The following is a 14,130-nucleotide window of genomic DNA, read 5'->3' on the forward strand; positions in this document are numbered from 1 at the left end:
GGATGGGTCATAGCACAGTGCACCATTCCAGTGCACCCTTGCATGCCAACACTACTAACCTGGTTTGCGTACGCATCGGGTGCCAGGATTTTGTAAGTGGGGGCCATCACGGTTGCCAGATTCTGTAGGTTCTGCTCCAGTTTCTCCTCCTAAAGAACCAACATAGACACGTCAGGTTGGTGTCACCTTCATATCTACATACTCCTACAACGTATCCACTAAAAAACTATACTGAAACATCACTAGCAAACACATTTCTCCAACTGTCCGGTTTGAAGTTCGTTTTTATGTTTTAGCTTTTTCCCCAGATCAATAAAGTATATTTCTATCTAGTTGTTGTCTCCTACAACGTATCATCCCACAGCATCCTATACTGAAACTTCGCTTTGAAACATATTTCTCCAAGCGTCTGGTTTGAGGTTAGTTACCTCTCTGGGGTCGTCCCCCAGCAGCTTGAACTTGCGGGGGATCTTGCTCCTTGCGAACTTGCAGCCATTGTAGTACATGCTCCAAGAGCAGCCGAAGGAAAAGGAGGCTCCACAGGCCTCCTGCTCCAGACCCTGACACGCACACGTCCGCCTGGGGGCCAGAGGGAGAGGCCAGAGGGAGAGGCCAGAGGGAGGCCAGAGGGAGGCCAGAGAGAGAGGCCAGAGAGAGAGGCCAGAGGGAGGCCAGAGAGAGAGGCCAGAGAGAGAGGCCAGAGAGAGAGGCCAGAGAGAGAGGCCAGAGAGAGAGGCCAGAGAGAGAGACCAGAGAGGGAGACCAGAGAGGGAGACCAGGGGCTCAATACAGGATGGAGGTTTCACATGAGTGCGGAACAGCTTTTTAGAAAGAACAAGTGTTTTTTTAAAGTTTGCCGTTTTCGAAACGTTCAATGACAAAGTGGGTAAATGGATTCTTTTTACATATACCATGAAACCTATGGCCCTATCTGAATACAACTGTGTCAGTGCGTACAGTATAATCTCTACTGTTACAAAAATCGTATTATGTCTCCATAAATAGTGCATGTAATAATATAAGTTCATGACTAATTATATTCCAGCTGTAGAGAGGTGGTGTATGTGTCACACAAAAGGTGGTACACTTGCTTACATTTACAGGAATGTTATTCGATTGTTTTTAGTGCCATTCTAATTCAGTCAGGCTGTAAATACTCACCGTATTCATAACTACCTATGGAAACGAGCGGTACACATTTGAGGTTAAAACAGCTATGTGTGACTTCCAAAAAAGAAGAGTGGAGTGGCACAAGGCGACTCTTCCCAGTGAGTCATCGTGTGGCTCAGATGACCCTTTGGAGTCGTGGATAAACCTGTCTGTCTCAGCGGGCAAACACTGCAGTGAAAGGAACATTTACTTTTACTGTAGACGGAATGTCCATCGCCTTGAATATAGCTGTTATGTTTATGTTTATACAACATCGTTTTTAGGTGACAGTTGGGATTACGTCATGATTGTTTGTGTGTGAGGGGGGTTTTACATACAGTGCCCTCCAAAAGTATTGGAACAGTGAGGCGAATTCCTTTATTTTTGCTGTAGACTGAAAACATTTGGGCTTGACATCAAATAATGAACGTGAGACCAGAGATCAACGTTTCAGCTTTTATTTCCAGGTATTTACATCAGGATCTGATGCACAACTAAGAAAATATCACATTTTGTTTGAATCCACCCATTTGTCATGTGAGCAAAAGTATTGGAACAGATATACTTAAAACATATTTAAGTGAATAAGACTTAATATTTAGTTGCAAATCCTTTGCTTTCAATAACTGCAGCAAGTCTGTGACCCATTGACGTCACCAAACTTTTGCATTCTTCCTTTTTGATGCTTTCCCAGGCTTTCACTGTAGCCTCTTTCAGTTGTTGTTTGTTTTGTGGGGTTCCTCCCTTCAGTCTCCTCTTAAGCAGGTAAAATGCATGCTCTATAGGGTTTAAGTCTGGAGATTGACTTGGCCAGTCTAATACCTTCCATTTCTTGCCCCTGATGAACTCCTTTGTTGTTTTGGCAGTGTGTTTTGGGTCGTTATCTTGCTGCATGATGAAGGCTCTGCCAATCAGTTTGGTTGCATCTTTCCTTAAATTGGCAGACAAAATGTTTCTGTAGACTTCCGAGTTCATTTTGCTGCTGCCATCATGTGTTACATCCTCAATGAAGATTAATGAGCCCGTCCTAGAAGAAGCCATGCAAGCCCAAGCCATGACATTACCTCCACCGTGTTTCACAGATGAGCTTGTGTGTTTGGGATCATGAGCAGTTCCTTTCTTTCTCCAAACTTTAGCCTTTCCATCACTTTGGTAAAAGTTAATCTTTGTCTCATCAGTCCATAAAACTTTGTCCCAGAATTTTTGAGGTTCATCTCTGTACTTTTTGGCAAATTCCAGCCTGGCCTTCCTATTCTTCTTGCTAATGAGTGGTTTGCATCTTCTGGTGTAGCCCTTGTACTTTTGTTCATGAAGTCTTCTGCGAACAGTAGATAGTGATACCTTCACTCCTGCCATCTGGAGGTTGTTGCTGATCTCACTAACAGTTGTTTTAGGTTCTTTCTTTACAGCTCTCACAATGTTTCTGTCATCAACTGCTGATGTTTTCCTTGGTCTACCTGTTCGACGTCTGTTACTTAGTACACCAGTAGTTTTCTTCTTCTTCAGGACATTCCAAATGGTTGTACTGGCTATGGCCAATGTTTCTGCAATGGCTCTGATTGATTTTCCATCTTCTCTAAGACTCACAATTGCTTGTTTTTCACCCAAAGACAGCGCTCCGGTTTTCATGTTGTTTTCACCTCTGAATACAGTCTGCATAGACAAAACCTATCTTACCCAATCTGAACCTGAGTGTAGACATTCAGTGGTATTTATTGATTGAATAATGTATGTAATAGGACACACCTGGGCAACAAAACACACCTGTCAGTCATATGTTCCAATACTTTTGCTCACGTGACAAATGGGTGGGTTTGAACAAAAAGGTGATATTTTCTAATTTGTGCATCAGATCCTGATGTAAATACCTGGAAATAAAAGCTGAAACGTTGATCTCTGGTTTCACATTCATCGTTTGATGTCAAGCCCAAATGTTTTCAGTCTACAGCAAAAATAAAGGAATTGGCCTCACTGTTCCAATACTTTTGGAGGGCACTGTATGTCAACATTTTAGGGACATTATTACACATCATGTGGGTGCGCTGCTATTGCGCTGCTATAGATATGAGTTCTACAGATCAGGGATCTATAGATCTGCGTTCTGTAGATCTATATTCTGTAGATCTGCGTTCTGTAGATCTACGTTCTGTGGATCTGCGTTCTGTAGATCTACGTTCTGTAGATCTGCGCTCGATAGATCTGCGCTCTATAGATCTGCGCTCTACAGATCTACGTTCTGTAGATCTGCGTTCATACATCTGCGTTCTATAGCTCCGCGGGCGTCCTTACTCCTCATTGATGGCGCAGCGTCGCTGCGTGAGGGCTCCGTGTTTGCGCAGGGTGTCGCTGAGCTCCCCGTACAGCCTGTCTGCCGTGGAGGTGGAGATTCCATCCCAGATGAGGATAACCACGATGATGCACGCTGTTTCACACTTGTGACCCGACCGCTCTCGAACCAGGACCAGCAGCTTCTCCTCCTTGCTTCCCCGCCGGATCACCTAGGAGACCACACACAGTCACACAGTCACACACACAGACATTAGCGACAGGCCCTCAAACTGGATCTACTTTTCCCCCAATCAAATGTAAATATGTATGTTGTTCTTCTGGTATGTTCTGTATGTGAACTGTTCCCCCCCCCTCCCCCCCCCCCTCTGTGAAGCACATTGTTTTGCCTCCTGGTATGAAATGCACGACATAAATAACTTTTGATATATCGATTGATTGATTGTATGGATATTGTGTTTGTATTCCTGATTTAAAGTGACTGTAGTGTGCGTTACTTACCCATTTGGCGATGGGACACCCCTGTGTGCTCTTCCCCTCCTTTCCTGTGTACACAACCTTCTCAATCCTGATGGCCTTACCAGTCAGGCCAGACCTGAAACACACCAGAGCTGTCAGAGCCTTCGTATGACAGGATTAAAGACTGTGTATGCATCTATTCATAGGCTGATCTGCCATTATCGACCGCTGAAGGATGATGGGTGAGAGAGCTAGAGAGAGGGTGTGTGGGCTGGTCTGTGTTAGTGAGTGAGAGAGTGTGTGTGGATTGGTCTATGTTAGTGAGTGAGTGTGTGTGGGCTGGTCTATGTTAGTGAGAGAGTGTGTGTGGATTGGTCTATGTGAGTGAGTGAGAGAGTGTGTGTGGGCTGGTCTATGTTAGTGAGTGCGTGTGTGTGTTGGTCTATGTTAGTGAGTGAGAGAGTGTGTGTGGGTTGGTCTATGTTAGTGAGAGAGTGTGTGTGTGTTGGTCTATGTTAGTGAGTGAGAGAATGTGTGTGACAGTATTTCTCACCTGGTCTCCATGATGTCTCTGATGGTGCTGACATTAGGAGCAGCCCCTAGGTGAGTGTAATAAGGACCCTCATCCTTCTCACTGATTTGATCTAGAGGAAACACAAAAACTAACTCAAACACTGAACAACCGCCCAGTTTCAATACCAAAATCTCCTGATGAAAACACGCTGTAGAATTAAACTTCTGATCGTTGATGTTCTGCTATATATTATTAACCTTCAGAACCTGGCAGCTATATATTCTGCACCATGTGCACCTCATTTTGAATGACAGAGTTAAAGAGTTGAATGAAAATAAATACAATCAAAGTCTGATCATACGCTGCTTTTACATGATTCTAATATGAACAGGTTGCTCAGTTTTTTCAGTGTGTTAGGGTAGGTAGCAATTTTGGCTTCAGTTTGAAATGATTCAAAACTAAATATTCCACCCCCTTCCTTCAAAACCACTCCTCCAAAACACACTGGCTGTTTACTGCGAGGAGGTAGGTAGACAGACATGTTCATTCCAGTCCTGCATTATCAATCGAAACATTCAAAGACCCAGATATGCTACTCACCGACGCAGTGGCATGATGGGATATCATACTGGGTCTTAATGGGCGTGTCCAAAAGGTTTTTGATGGGTGTGTCTAGGAGTTTTAGAGGGGAGTCGACAAAGCTCTGGAGCAAGGGTTCCTTCTTAGGGGTGAAGTCTGGGTGCCTCTTCATCCCACTGGTGGGGAACGCCGGCCCTGCGTCCTCTCCCCCTCCCCCACCACCCCCTCCTAGATCAGCGTTGGTGGAGAGTATCGTTACAGCACCTGACGACTCTACCTTGATCTTATTGGGCGACTTGATGTTGAGCGACTTCCTCTCGAAGACAGGCGACAGCTGGTACTGGCGGAGGGTCTGTTCCATGGTTGCCAGGATACTCCTCTGGGAGCTGCTCTGCTCGCAGGTTGACAAGGGGGGGTGGGCGTTGGGCTCCTGCTTGATCTGCACCCCGCCCACCATACCGCCCCCCATGCCGCCCCCCATGCCACCCCCCATGCCGCCCCCCATACCGCCACCCATGCCCATCTCCCCTCGGCCTTGCGGGTGGTGCAGAGGCCCTGGAGGCAACTCGAAGCGCGGCCCGTTCTCCATCTTTACCGGCCTCAGGCCTGGTTTGAGGTCCCCCGGGTGAGGAGGGTGTCCGAGGCGCTGCTGCTCTTGCCTCTGAAGGAGGTGCATCCTCAGGGCTGCGTGCCTCTGCTGCTGATCCCCTCCCTGAAGCCCGGGGTGGCAAAGGGGGGGAGGTAGGCCTCTGGCTCCTCTCTCTTGCTGAAATTGGCTGCACGACTCAGAGGAACCTGGATGTTGTTGTTCGGTTTTGATGTACACCTGCTGCTGCTGCTGACACAACGCGCCCTGTGGCACTTGAGGTTGCGACTGGGGGAAGTCCATGTGGTTGGGCTGGCGGTGGGGGTGCTGGGGGGGGTAGGAGTGCTGGGTGGGGGCGGGGGCACCAGGACTGGTGACGTACTGCTGCTGCATCTCCATCGTTGCTTTGCTGAACTTGTAGCTCTCCTGCATGCTGGATACTTCTGCACTGCTGTAAGGGAAGAGGTTGGAGTCGGGCTGATGGGCCTGGGAGTGGAGAGGGGGGACGCTGGACCGGGAGGGGAGCTCAGGGAAGGCTTGCCCGGGTCTGGACTGCAGCTGTTGTCCCGGCTGGGGCTGACTCTGGGGTCGGCAGTTGGGGGATCTGATCTGCTGCTGGCTCTCGTACAGGGCCGGGTGGGACAGTGGGCGCGGCAGGTGTGGATGTTGTTGTTGTGGGGGTATGAAGCTGGGCGACAGTATATCCTCCAGATCTTGGTCGCCTTCGCATAAATGCTGCTCAGGCTGAATAGGGGGCCTACAGAAGCTACCGTCCACCTGGGGGGGCTGGTTACACCCCTGGGGGGGCTGGTTACACCCCTGGGGAGGCTGGTTACACCCTTGGGAGGGCTGGTTACACCCCTGGGGAGGCTGGTTACAACCCTGGGGGGGCTGGTTACACCCCTGGGGAGGGAACTGCCCCTCTAGTTGGCCCTGCTGGGGAACCTGCATGTGGGGGCCTTTCGAGTTGCCGTGCGGCGGCCACTCAGGGGCAGTGTTGTGCCTGCCAGGAGCTGTCTGGGCCTCCTGCTGCCGGAAGGATCCAGGGCCAGGGGATCCGTTGACAAAGCCTCCCTGCGTCTGGAGGCTCCTGGCTGGGCCTGGCTCCAGCATCTGGCCGTGGGCCTGGGGGTCTGGGTGTTTCTCCGGCTGGGGCTGGGCAGGGAAACCCCTCCACTGTTGCTGGTTCTGTGGGACTCCCCGGTCGCTGCCTCCTGCTCTTCCTTCTCCACCTCCTATTCCTCCACCTCTTCCGCCTCCTTCTTTACCACCGGGTTGGGGCTGGGACGAGTTGAGGTCGATCCAGCCTATCTGAGGAGAAACAGAGCCTAGCTCCTCTGTGCCGTTGGATAAGCCAGAGCGAAGAGGCGGCTGCGACCCAGGATCTGCACCTCCATGCTGGGAATGGGGCAGAGGGCCCTGGGTTCCCCTGGAGCCTTTGGGGGTTAGGGTGTCTCCTCCACACGGATTCCCCCCAAATGGATGCTGCGACTGTTGGGGCTGCATGCCGTACTGGAAGCTCCGCTGTGGGTCGTGGTTTGGCCGACCACCGCACCCAGGATCCTCACCCCTCTGTCCCAGTCTCGGCATTCCCGGACTGGGGAACGATCCATACCCGTGTACGTCCTCCTCTGCACTCGGCCGCTCTGGGAAGGAACCCTGGTGGTTCTGGTTAAACTCCACCTGGCTGGGTTTGCCAAATGCTTCTTGTTTGGAGTTCTGCTCGGCTGGATAACAATGCGTGCCGTTCTGGTGCAGTCCGTTGTCGGTTCCAGGCCCCTGCTGTCCCATCTGACCCACGGAGGGATCCTGGTCTTGCCCTGGAGTGCCCTGGAGGGGGTGCGACTGCTGCTGCTGTTGTCGTTGTTGTTGTTGGTGGTGGTGTTCCCCGCCTCCATAGCTGTTATGTGAGTATCCGTTCACCATGTAAGGGGTTGTGGCAGAGCTGTAGCTGTTACCACCGCCATGTGCCACCCCGGACTGGGCCTCAGAAGAGGGGGGCATCGGGGCTGAGAGAGGGAATCCTGAGGTAAGAGAAGGGGAGCTCCGGGCCTGACTGGGAAGGTGGTGACCTAGAGAACCATCGTTTCCGGCAGGTTGCGTTCCACCGGAGTTCTGCGGGGCGATGGATACTTGCTCGGGGTAATACTGAGAGAGAGTTTTCTCCAGAAGGTCACCAGGAGTACCCTCCATGGAGGTAGGGGGCGCTGTAGCACCGTTTGCCATCTGCATCTGTTTGGATTTATTCCTGGAGAGTGAGAAGATATCCCTGTTGGAGAAGTTGCAGTTTCTCTTCTCCAGTTTCGTCTCAAACTGCCCCGGTTTGGTCAGCTCAGGGAAGTCGTTGTCATCCCCTATGCCTCCATCTCCCACCACGCCCTTTTCATCCCATGAAGTCATGTCCCCTTCTCCATTCACTTCAGAGTCACCCGGACGCTGTTTCTTGGGCTGCTGTCGGCCCAGTAACGACTGGCCTTCCAGCGTTTGCTTGAGCTCCCCGTTGATATAGGATCCCTGGTCAAACGGCCCCTGTACCAAGGCAGGGCTGCTGCAGTCTCTGTGCCTCTTCATTGGGTTGATTCCTGCGTCGGACCCTACGGCTTTGTAATGGTTCCAGTTTCCCTCCCCGTTGATCTGTGGAGATGGCCCCTCCGGCGACTGGGAGCCATTTTGGATCTTGGTGGCGATCGGAGTGTCTGGGTTGTTGGCTGCGGCTCTGAGCTGTGCTAGAATCAGACTTTCTTCCGTCTCATGGCTGCCCTGTTCTGTTTCCATCTGGCCTGCTCTGAGTCCATCCACAGGGCTGGCCTCTGTGCGTCCTGGAGGTTAGAGAGGGAGAGAAGGTTACGGTAAAACATATGAAAACACACATTTCCTAATCACACTGGGCAAGGCACACAAAAGACATCTGTCATTATTTGCTTTTATTTAATCCGTTTTTCACCCACATGTATGATACCCCATCCTCTAAACGGATCATGATTCACACACGAATCGAGCCGACTTCACATCGAGGCTGAATATTTGAAGGGGGTAGCGATAATGAACTCTGAGATTGCTTGTGTTCAGGGCCAGAGGGGTAAAGGTGAGGACGGGTCAGGGGAATCATTTGGGAAAAGTTGGGCTCTGAGTAGAAATGTGATGGCAGGACTTGACTGTTACAGAATTGGATTGCCCTCACCCTTGACCTCCTGTTTCGCCCTCTGTACGGATGCCAGTCAAGGAGAGAGAGAGAGACGGGGATGGAGTGATGGAGGGAGCGAGAGAGGGAGAGAGGAAGAGAGAGATAGGGAGTGAGGAAAAGAGGGAGAGGGTGAAGGCGAGAAGAAGAGGGAAGCGATAGAGAGATAGGGAGTGAGGTAGTGAGGAAGAGAGAGAGTGAGTGAGAGACTGAGGGATAGAGTTAGGAACTAGGTTGTGCATTCACAGACTCCTACACCCACACATCTCAGAGCATGGGAACCAGCCGGTTTCAACATACTTGTAATAGTATCACTGTTTCAATGGGAAAAGAGATTCAATACTCTGCCAAGTTATTTATAAACATTTTATAGTTTGAAATATGAGAGGGTAATCAGTTCCTCATAGTGCTCTAAAATTAGTAAGAACACCTGCATGTATAACTTTCCCCTGATAGGAACTTTTTGCAGTCTTAATTTACAGGTTGTGTCTCTTTTAAAATATGTCCCTGTTGGCAGATTCTTTCTCAGGCAAAAACACATCAGGCATCCCAGTTCTGCATCCCTTCCTGTTCCTAGCCCTCCCTGTTCCTAGCCCCCCCTATTCCTAGCCCTCCCTGTTCCTAGCCCTCCCTGTTCCTAGCCCTCCCTATTCCTAGCCCCCCCTATTCCTAGCCCCCCCTATTCCTAGCCCTCCCTGTTCCTAGCCCTCCCTATTCCTAGCCCTCCCTGTTCCTAGCCCTCCCTGTTCCTAGCCCTCCCTGTTCCTAGCCCTCCCTATTCCTAGCCCTCCCTGTTCCTAGCCCTCCCTGTTCCTAGCCCTCCCTGTTCCTAGCCCTCCCTATTCCTAGCCCTCCCTGGTCCTAGCCCTCCCTATTCCTAGCCCTCCCTGTTCCTAGCCCCCCCTATTCCTAGCCCTCCCTGTTCCTAGCCCTCCCTGTTCCTAACCCTTCCTGTTCCTAGCCCTCCCTGTTCCTAGCCCTCCCTGTTCCTAACCCTTCCTGTTCCTAGCCCTTCCCCCAACACAAAATGTCCACCTCCTCCGCCCCCCCTTTTCTCTTCTACTCTACTCTGTTCTACTCTGCTCGGTTCTACTCTGCTCGGTTCTACTCTACTCTGTTCTACTCTGCTCTGTTCTACGCTGCTCTGTTTTACTTAACTCTCTTCGGCTCTGTTTGTCAAAAAAAGAGAAGTGAGAGAGAAAAAGAGAAAGAGAGACAAATAGAAGAGAAAGGAGAGGAGAGAGGGGAAGCTATCCTTGGTTTTAGTCAGCATAATCACCAACGTTCTGGCTATGTTCTGGCTATGTTCCTCATGTTCTGGCTGTGTTCCTCACGTTCTGGCTGTGTTCCGGCAGATGCTTCACAAAGGCCTGTATCTGTCTGGGGACCGGCTGGCTAAACGCTGACCTCGTTCAGCTTGGACAGCATGACTCGCGATCAGAACAGTCACAGTCTTGTATGTGTGGTACATGTGTTCGTAGTAACAGATGGCTGAGTGGTTAGGGTGTCGGGCCATTAATCAGAAGGTTGTTGGTTCAATTCCCAGCCATGCCAAATGACGTTGTGTCCTTGGGCAAGGCACTTCACCCTACTTGCCTCGGGGAGAATGTCCCTGTACTTAATGTAAGTCGCTCTGGATAAGAGCGTCTGCTAAATGACTAAATGTAAATGGAACAGGTTTGCAAAAATAAATTGGCGGAGGCCATCTTGTTTTACACTGCCAAATGTCAGTATGGATTTGGACGTGGCAAGTATGTGTTTTGTGTTGCTTGTTGAGATGGTGGTGGGACATAGGGGGGGCCTTGGGGGAGCTTGGCCCCCCTTGTGCCCCCCCCCCTCCCCAAGGCCACCACATCCCACATCATACACTACAGTTGAGGTAACTGATGCTAAAAATGTAATTGCAAATGTAAAAACGTAGCTGTAATGAATACAAGTTTGAAATATTTTGTATTATTATCATTTTGCCTTTTAATGCCTGTTAAGATTGATATTATAGGAGATCAAACATTGTCAAACTTAACTAGCCGCTGTAACAGTACCACTGGTTTAAAACTGGACCTAGAACTGCCAGTGTGTGTGTGTGTGTGTGTGTGTGTGTGTGTGTGTGAGGGAGGGAGGTGGGGCAAGGTGAATGTTTAAGATGGTAAATGAGAGATGGTGGGGGGAAGGGTGGGGGACGCTGCTAAATGTCATCTGTTAGGCACCCTCCTCCCACCCCCCCCCCTCCTCCCCCCCCCCCCCCCCCCCCGTACACACACACACTCAGACTCCTCTTATGTCGAAGACAGACTGCTGTTGTAAATCCATAGAGGTTATCATTATGGGCTGTAGAGTGTCGCCATGGCGCCACCAAAGATGAACCAGCTTAATTAATCCATGATGCAGTGTAATAGCAGTATGAGTCTGAGCCGTTTGTTAGGCAGCTACGGGTCTGGCTGTGCTGCTCCATGTTTCTCCTCAACCAAAGCTACCATTTGTTTTTACGTTGCCCTTTTTAATGTTGCATAGGGCTTTACATAGGCCCCTACAGCTGCCCCTCGACCAACCAGAAACCCTCAAGGAAGACAAGGTCAAACTCCCAGGAAACCTCTGAGAGAGATGGAAGACACGTCGTGAGGAGCAGCGCAGTGAGGGTTCTCCTCCTCCACAGATGGTGACACAGAGAGGTGCAGAACAGGCTGAACAGATACGCAGTATTCATAGAGAAACATCAGCAAGTGAATGGAAGGTGAAACACAATTATTCTAGAGTTCTGAATCAGTAGAACTCTGCTTCTTTGCCTGCTGGTTCAGTTAGAAAGGCGTTTGCCTTTGACTCTGCATGACTCGTATCATGCGGGACCTGGCAGTGACAGAGGGATATCTAGACCGGTGACACTCAGAGGTGGAAATGTGAACTGAGAGACCTGATACTGCGGTATCGTATTATGAATCTCATTATCACGTCGACCTCCACCACAGAAACACCCACCCGGCCTCAATTCTTCTCTTCTGGATGTTTACTGTTGCTTGGTGAGGTGGGACTATGCTGGCCGCTTCTCTACAGATTACACAGTGACTGTTTTGTCCGAGATGGCACAGTCTCCCCATGTTGACTTTTAGATGGTGGGTGTAACAGCTTGTGCGTGTGTGCGTGTGTGCGTGTGCTTTCTTTACAAAGGACAGTGCCTGTCGGATACGACTTACACACGCAGCGTGTTATTATATGATATTGAGAAATGAAAACTGTGAGAGAAAGAGAGAGACAGGAAGAGAGGGGTGTGGAGGCCAAAGGAGGTGAGGCAAAACAGACAGAGAGATGGAAAGATCTCACAAAACGAGGAGTAATCACTCCCCATCCCTCTATCCATCCCCCTTGCTGGGCAGGAAATATAGATTGCAACCCTGGCATTGATTCCTGTCTGCCAGCCAGTGTAATTAATGCATGTCACATCCGCGGCATCTGCAAAACAATTACAGCAGAGCGAAACAGGCCTCTGCCTCAACGTAATCCATCACAATTATGACCCACTCCCACCCAGATACACCTCAAGACCTGGGAGAGGGGGAGGGAGGGAGGGGGGGAAGGAGGGAGGGAGGGAGGGAAGGAGGGAGGGCTGAGAGGAGGGAAAGAAAGAGTGGGCATGATGGAGAGAATGGGGGGTTGTTTTGGAAAGAGAGAGAGAGATAGAGAGAGATAGAGAGAGATAGAGAGAGATAGAAAGAGAAATCGGAGATGGATCGAGACGCAGAGAGGAGGATGGAGAGCGGGGTTTTTTGACAGGTCGGGTGCGTAATGGTTGTCGACAGAGCCATTAGGGCCACAATGAGTGTTGTCGTTGTGGATGGAGATTTATGAGAGACTGGGACATGAGGAGACATCAGGTGGTCTGGTGTCAGTCAAGCAGCTGGGAGATGATGTGTGTGTGTGTTTGTGTGGCATGGGACCGATGAGGTCTATCTTTAAATATACCGACGCTTATCAATCTATTTAACTCAATAATGCTACTCCCATGACAGTCACTGACAGCCTTAAGATACACAAGAGTCAACTGTCTCCCCCCTCCCCACACCCCCCTAACCCACCACACCCCCCACATCGCCCACCCCCATCCCCACACCCCCCTCCCCATCACATTCTCTATCACTCCCTCTCTCCCTTCTTTCCTGCTCTCTCCCCCCCAATCATGTCTCTTCTTCCCTCTGTCTAGTCCCCGCTCACCTCCCTAAATCACGCTCTCTCGTGAGTGGCCCCTGCATCGCCAGGCCTCTCCAGCCCCGTCGGAACAACAGGGCCCTCCACCCCTGGAAACATAATGAGACCCAGCTTGAGGTTCCCATGAAAACACGATGATCCAGGGCACCATTACAGAGAGGGGGAGGGGAGAGAAACAGAGAGAGTGGAGGAGAGAGAGAGAGAGAAAAGAGGAAGGAGTGTGTGTGTATGTGTGTGTGTGAGAGAGAGAAAGAGGAGTCTGGGAAAGAAAGGAGGGAAAGAGAGAGAGAAAGAGAACGAGAGAAAGAGAGAAGAGAAAAAGAAACAGTAATAAACGAGTGTTGTCACAGGAGCGACACTGTGTTTGAGTTGGCACGATGTTGCTTCGTCATTGGGTCTGATTTGAGCGTCTGGAGAGCATTACTGATGCTTAGAGAAAGCTGTCACCTTTAAACTGCAGCCGGCATCCAGACAACCTTCCCTGAAAGAAGGATAGAGGAGTGTGTGTGTGTGAGGGTGTGTGTGTGATGGTGTGTGTGTGTGTGTGTGTGTGAGGATGTGTGTGTGTGTGTGTGTGATGGTGTGTGTGTGTGTGAGGGTGTGTGATGGTGTGTGTCTGACCGACTTTTGAAAACAACAAAAAGTGGTGTTGGTGGCTCCTCAGCAGACAGCTTGATTATTGAATATCTCACCGAACCGAAGGCTGGTTCAGTCTGGTGTTGTCAGAGTAGCGCCACAACCAGGACCGATGGCTGCAGAGCTTGGACTATGGGATGTGAGCACACAAAGAACCCTAATTTGGAACAGATTCCAGAGCAGTCATGAAATGTATTCCATCTGGGGGTGGGGGGGGGGGTGGGGGGGGGGTGGGGGGTGGGGGGGGGGAGCTGGTTAGGTTCAGTTTGCACGAATTTCTTCTCCTGGCCGGTAATGTTCAAGGAGCACCTGTGGAGCGAGGCTGACATCAGACACCCAGATGAAGAACTTCATTCATCTCGCTCTTCAAAGTTGTTTTGACTGCTTCATAGAACGGGGTCAGTCAGTTCACCCTGTACAGGACTGTACCCAACGAACTGAAGCGTTTGCAGAGGGGGGGAAAATGTAAACTTTCCAGTCGTTCTGGAAGAAGTGCCCCCCGCCCCCCCTCCGACCTCGCCCTCCCCCAATTCCTCCCCGTCC

The 14,130-nt window shown here is 50.4% G+C and overlaps 1 protein-coding gene across 1 annotated transcript in view; it reads right to left on the reverse strand.

Annotated features, from left to right (window-relative positions):
• tet2 (tet methylcytosine dioxygenase 2) overlaps positions 1 to 14,130 on the reverse strand; it is a 43,635-nt gene that overhangs the window by 6,038 nt on the left and 23,467 nt on the right. Inside the window, exons 2-7 of the mRNA XM_047045499.1 lie at positions 5,009 to 8,392; positions 4,448 to 4,538; positions 3,937 to 4,030; positions 3,439 to 3,647; positions 429 to 579; positions 60 to 149 (exon numbers count right to left, since the gene is read on the reverse strand). Coding sequence (XP_046901455.1) covers positions 60 to 149; positions 429 to 579; positions 3,439 to 3,647; positions 3,937 to 4,030; positions 4,448 to 4,538; positions 5,009 to 8,348 — 3,975 coding nt within the window. The 5' untranslated portion in view covers positions 8,349 to 8,392. The remainder of the gene's footprint in view (positions 1 to 59; positions 150 to 428; positions 580 to 3,438; positions 3,648 to 3,936; positions 4,031 to 4,447; positions 4,539 to 5,008; positions 8,393 to 14,130) is intronic.

Source organism: Hypomesus transpacificus, chromosome 22 (genome assembly GCF_021917145.1).
Source record: "Hypomesus transpacificus isolate Combined female chromosome 22, fHypTra1, whole genome shotgun sequence".
Lineage (NCBI taxonomy): Eukaryota > Metazoa > Chordata > Actinopteri > Osmeriformes > Osmeridae > Hypomesus > Hypomesus transpacificus.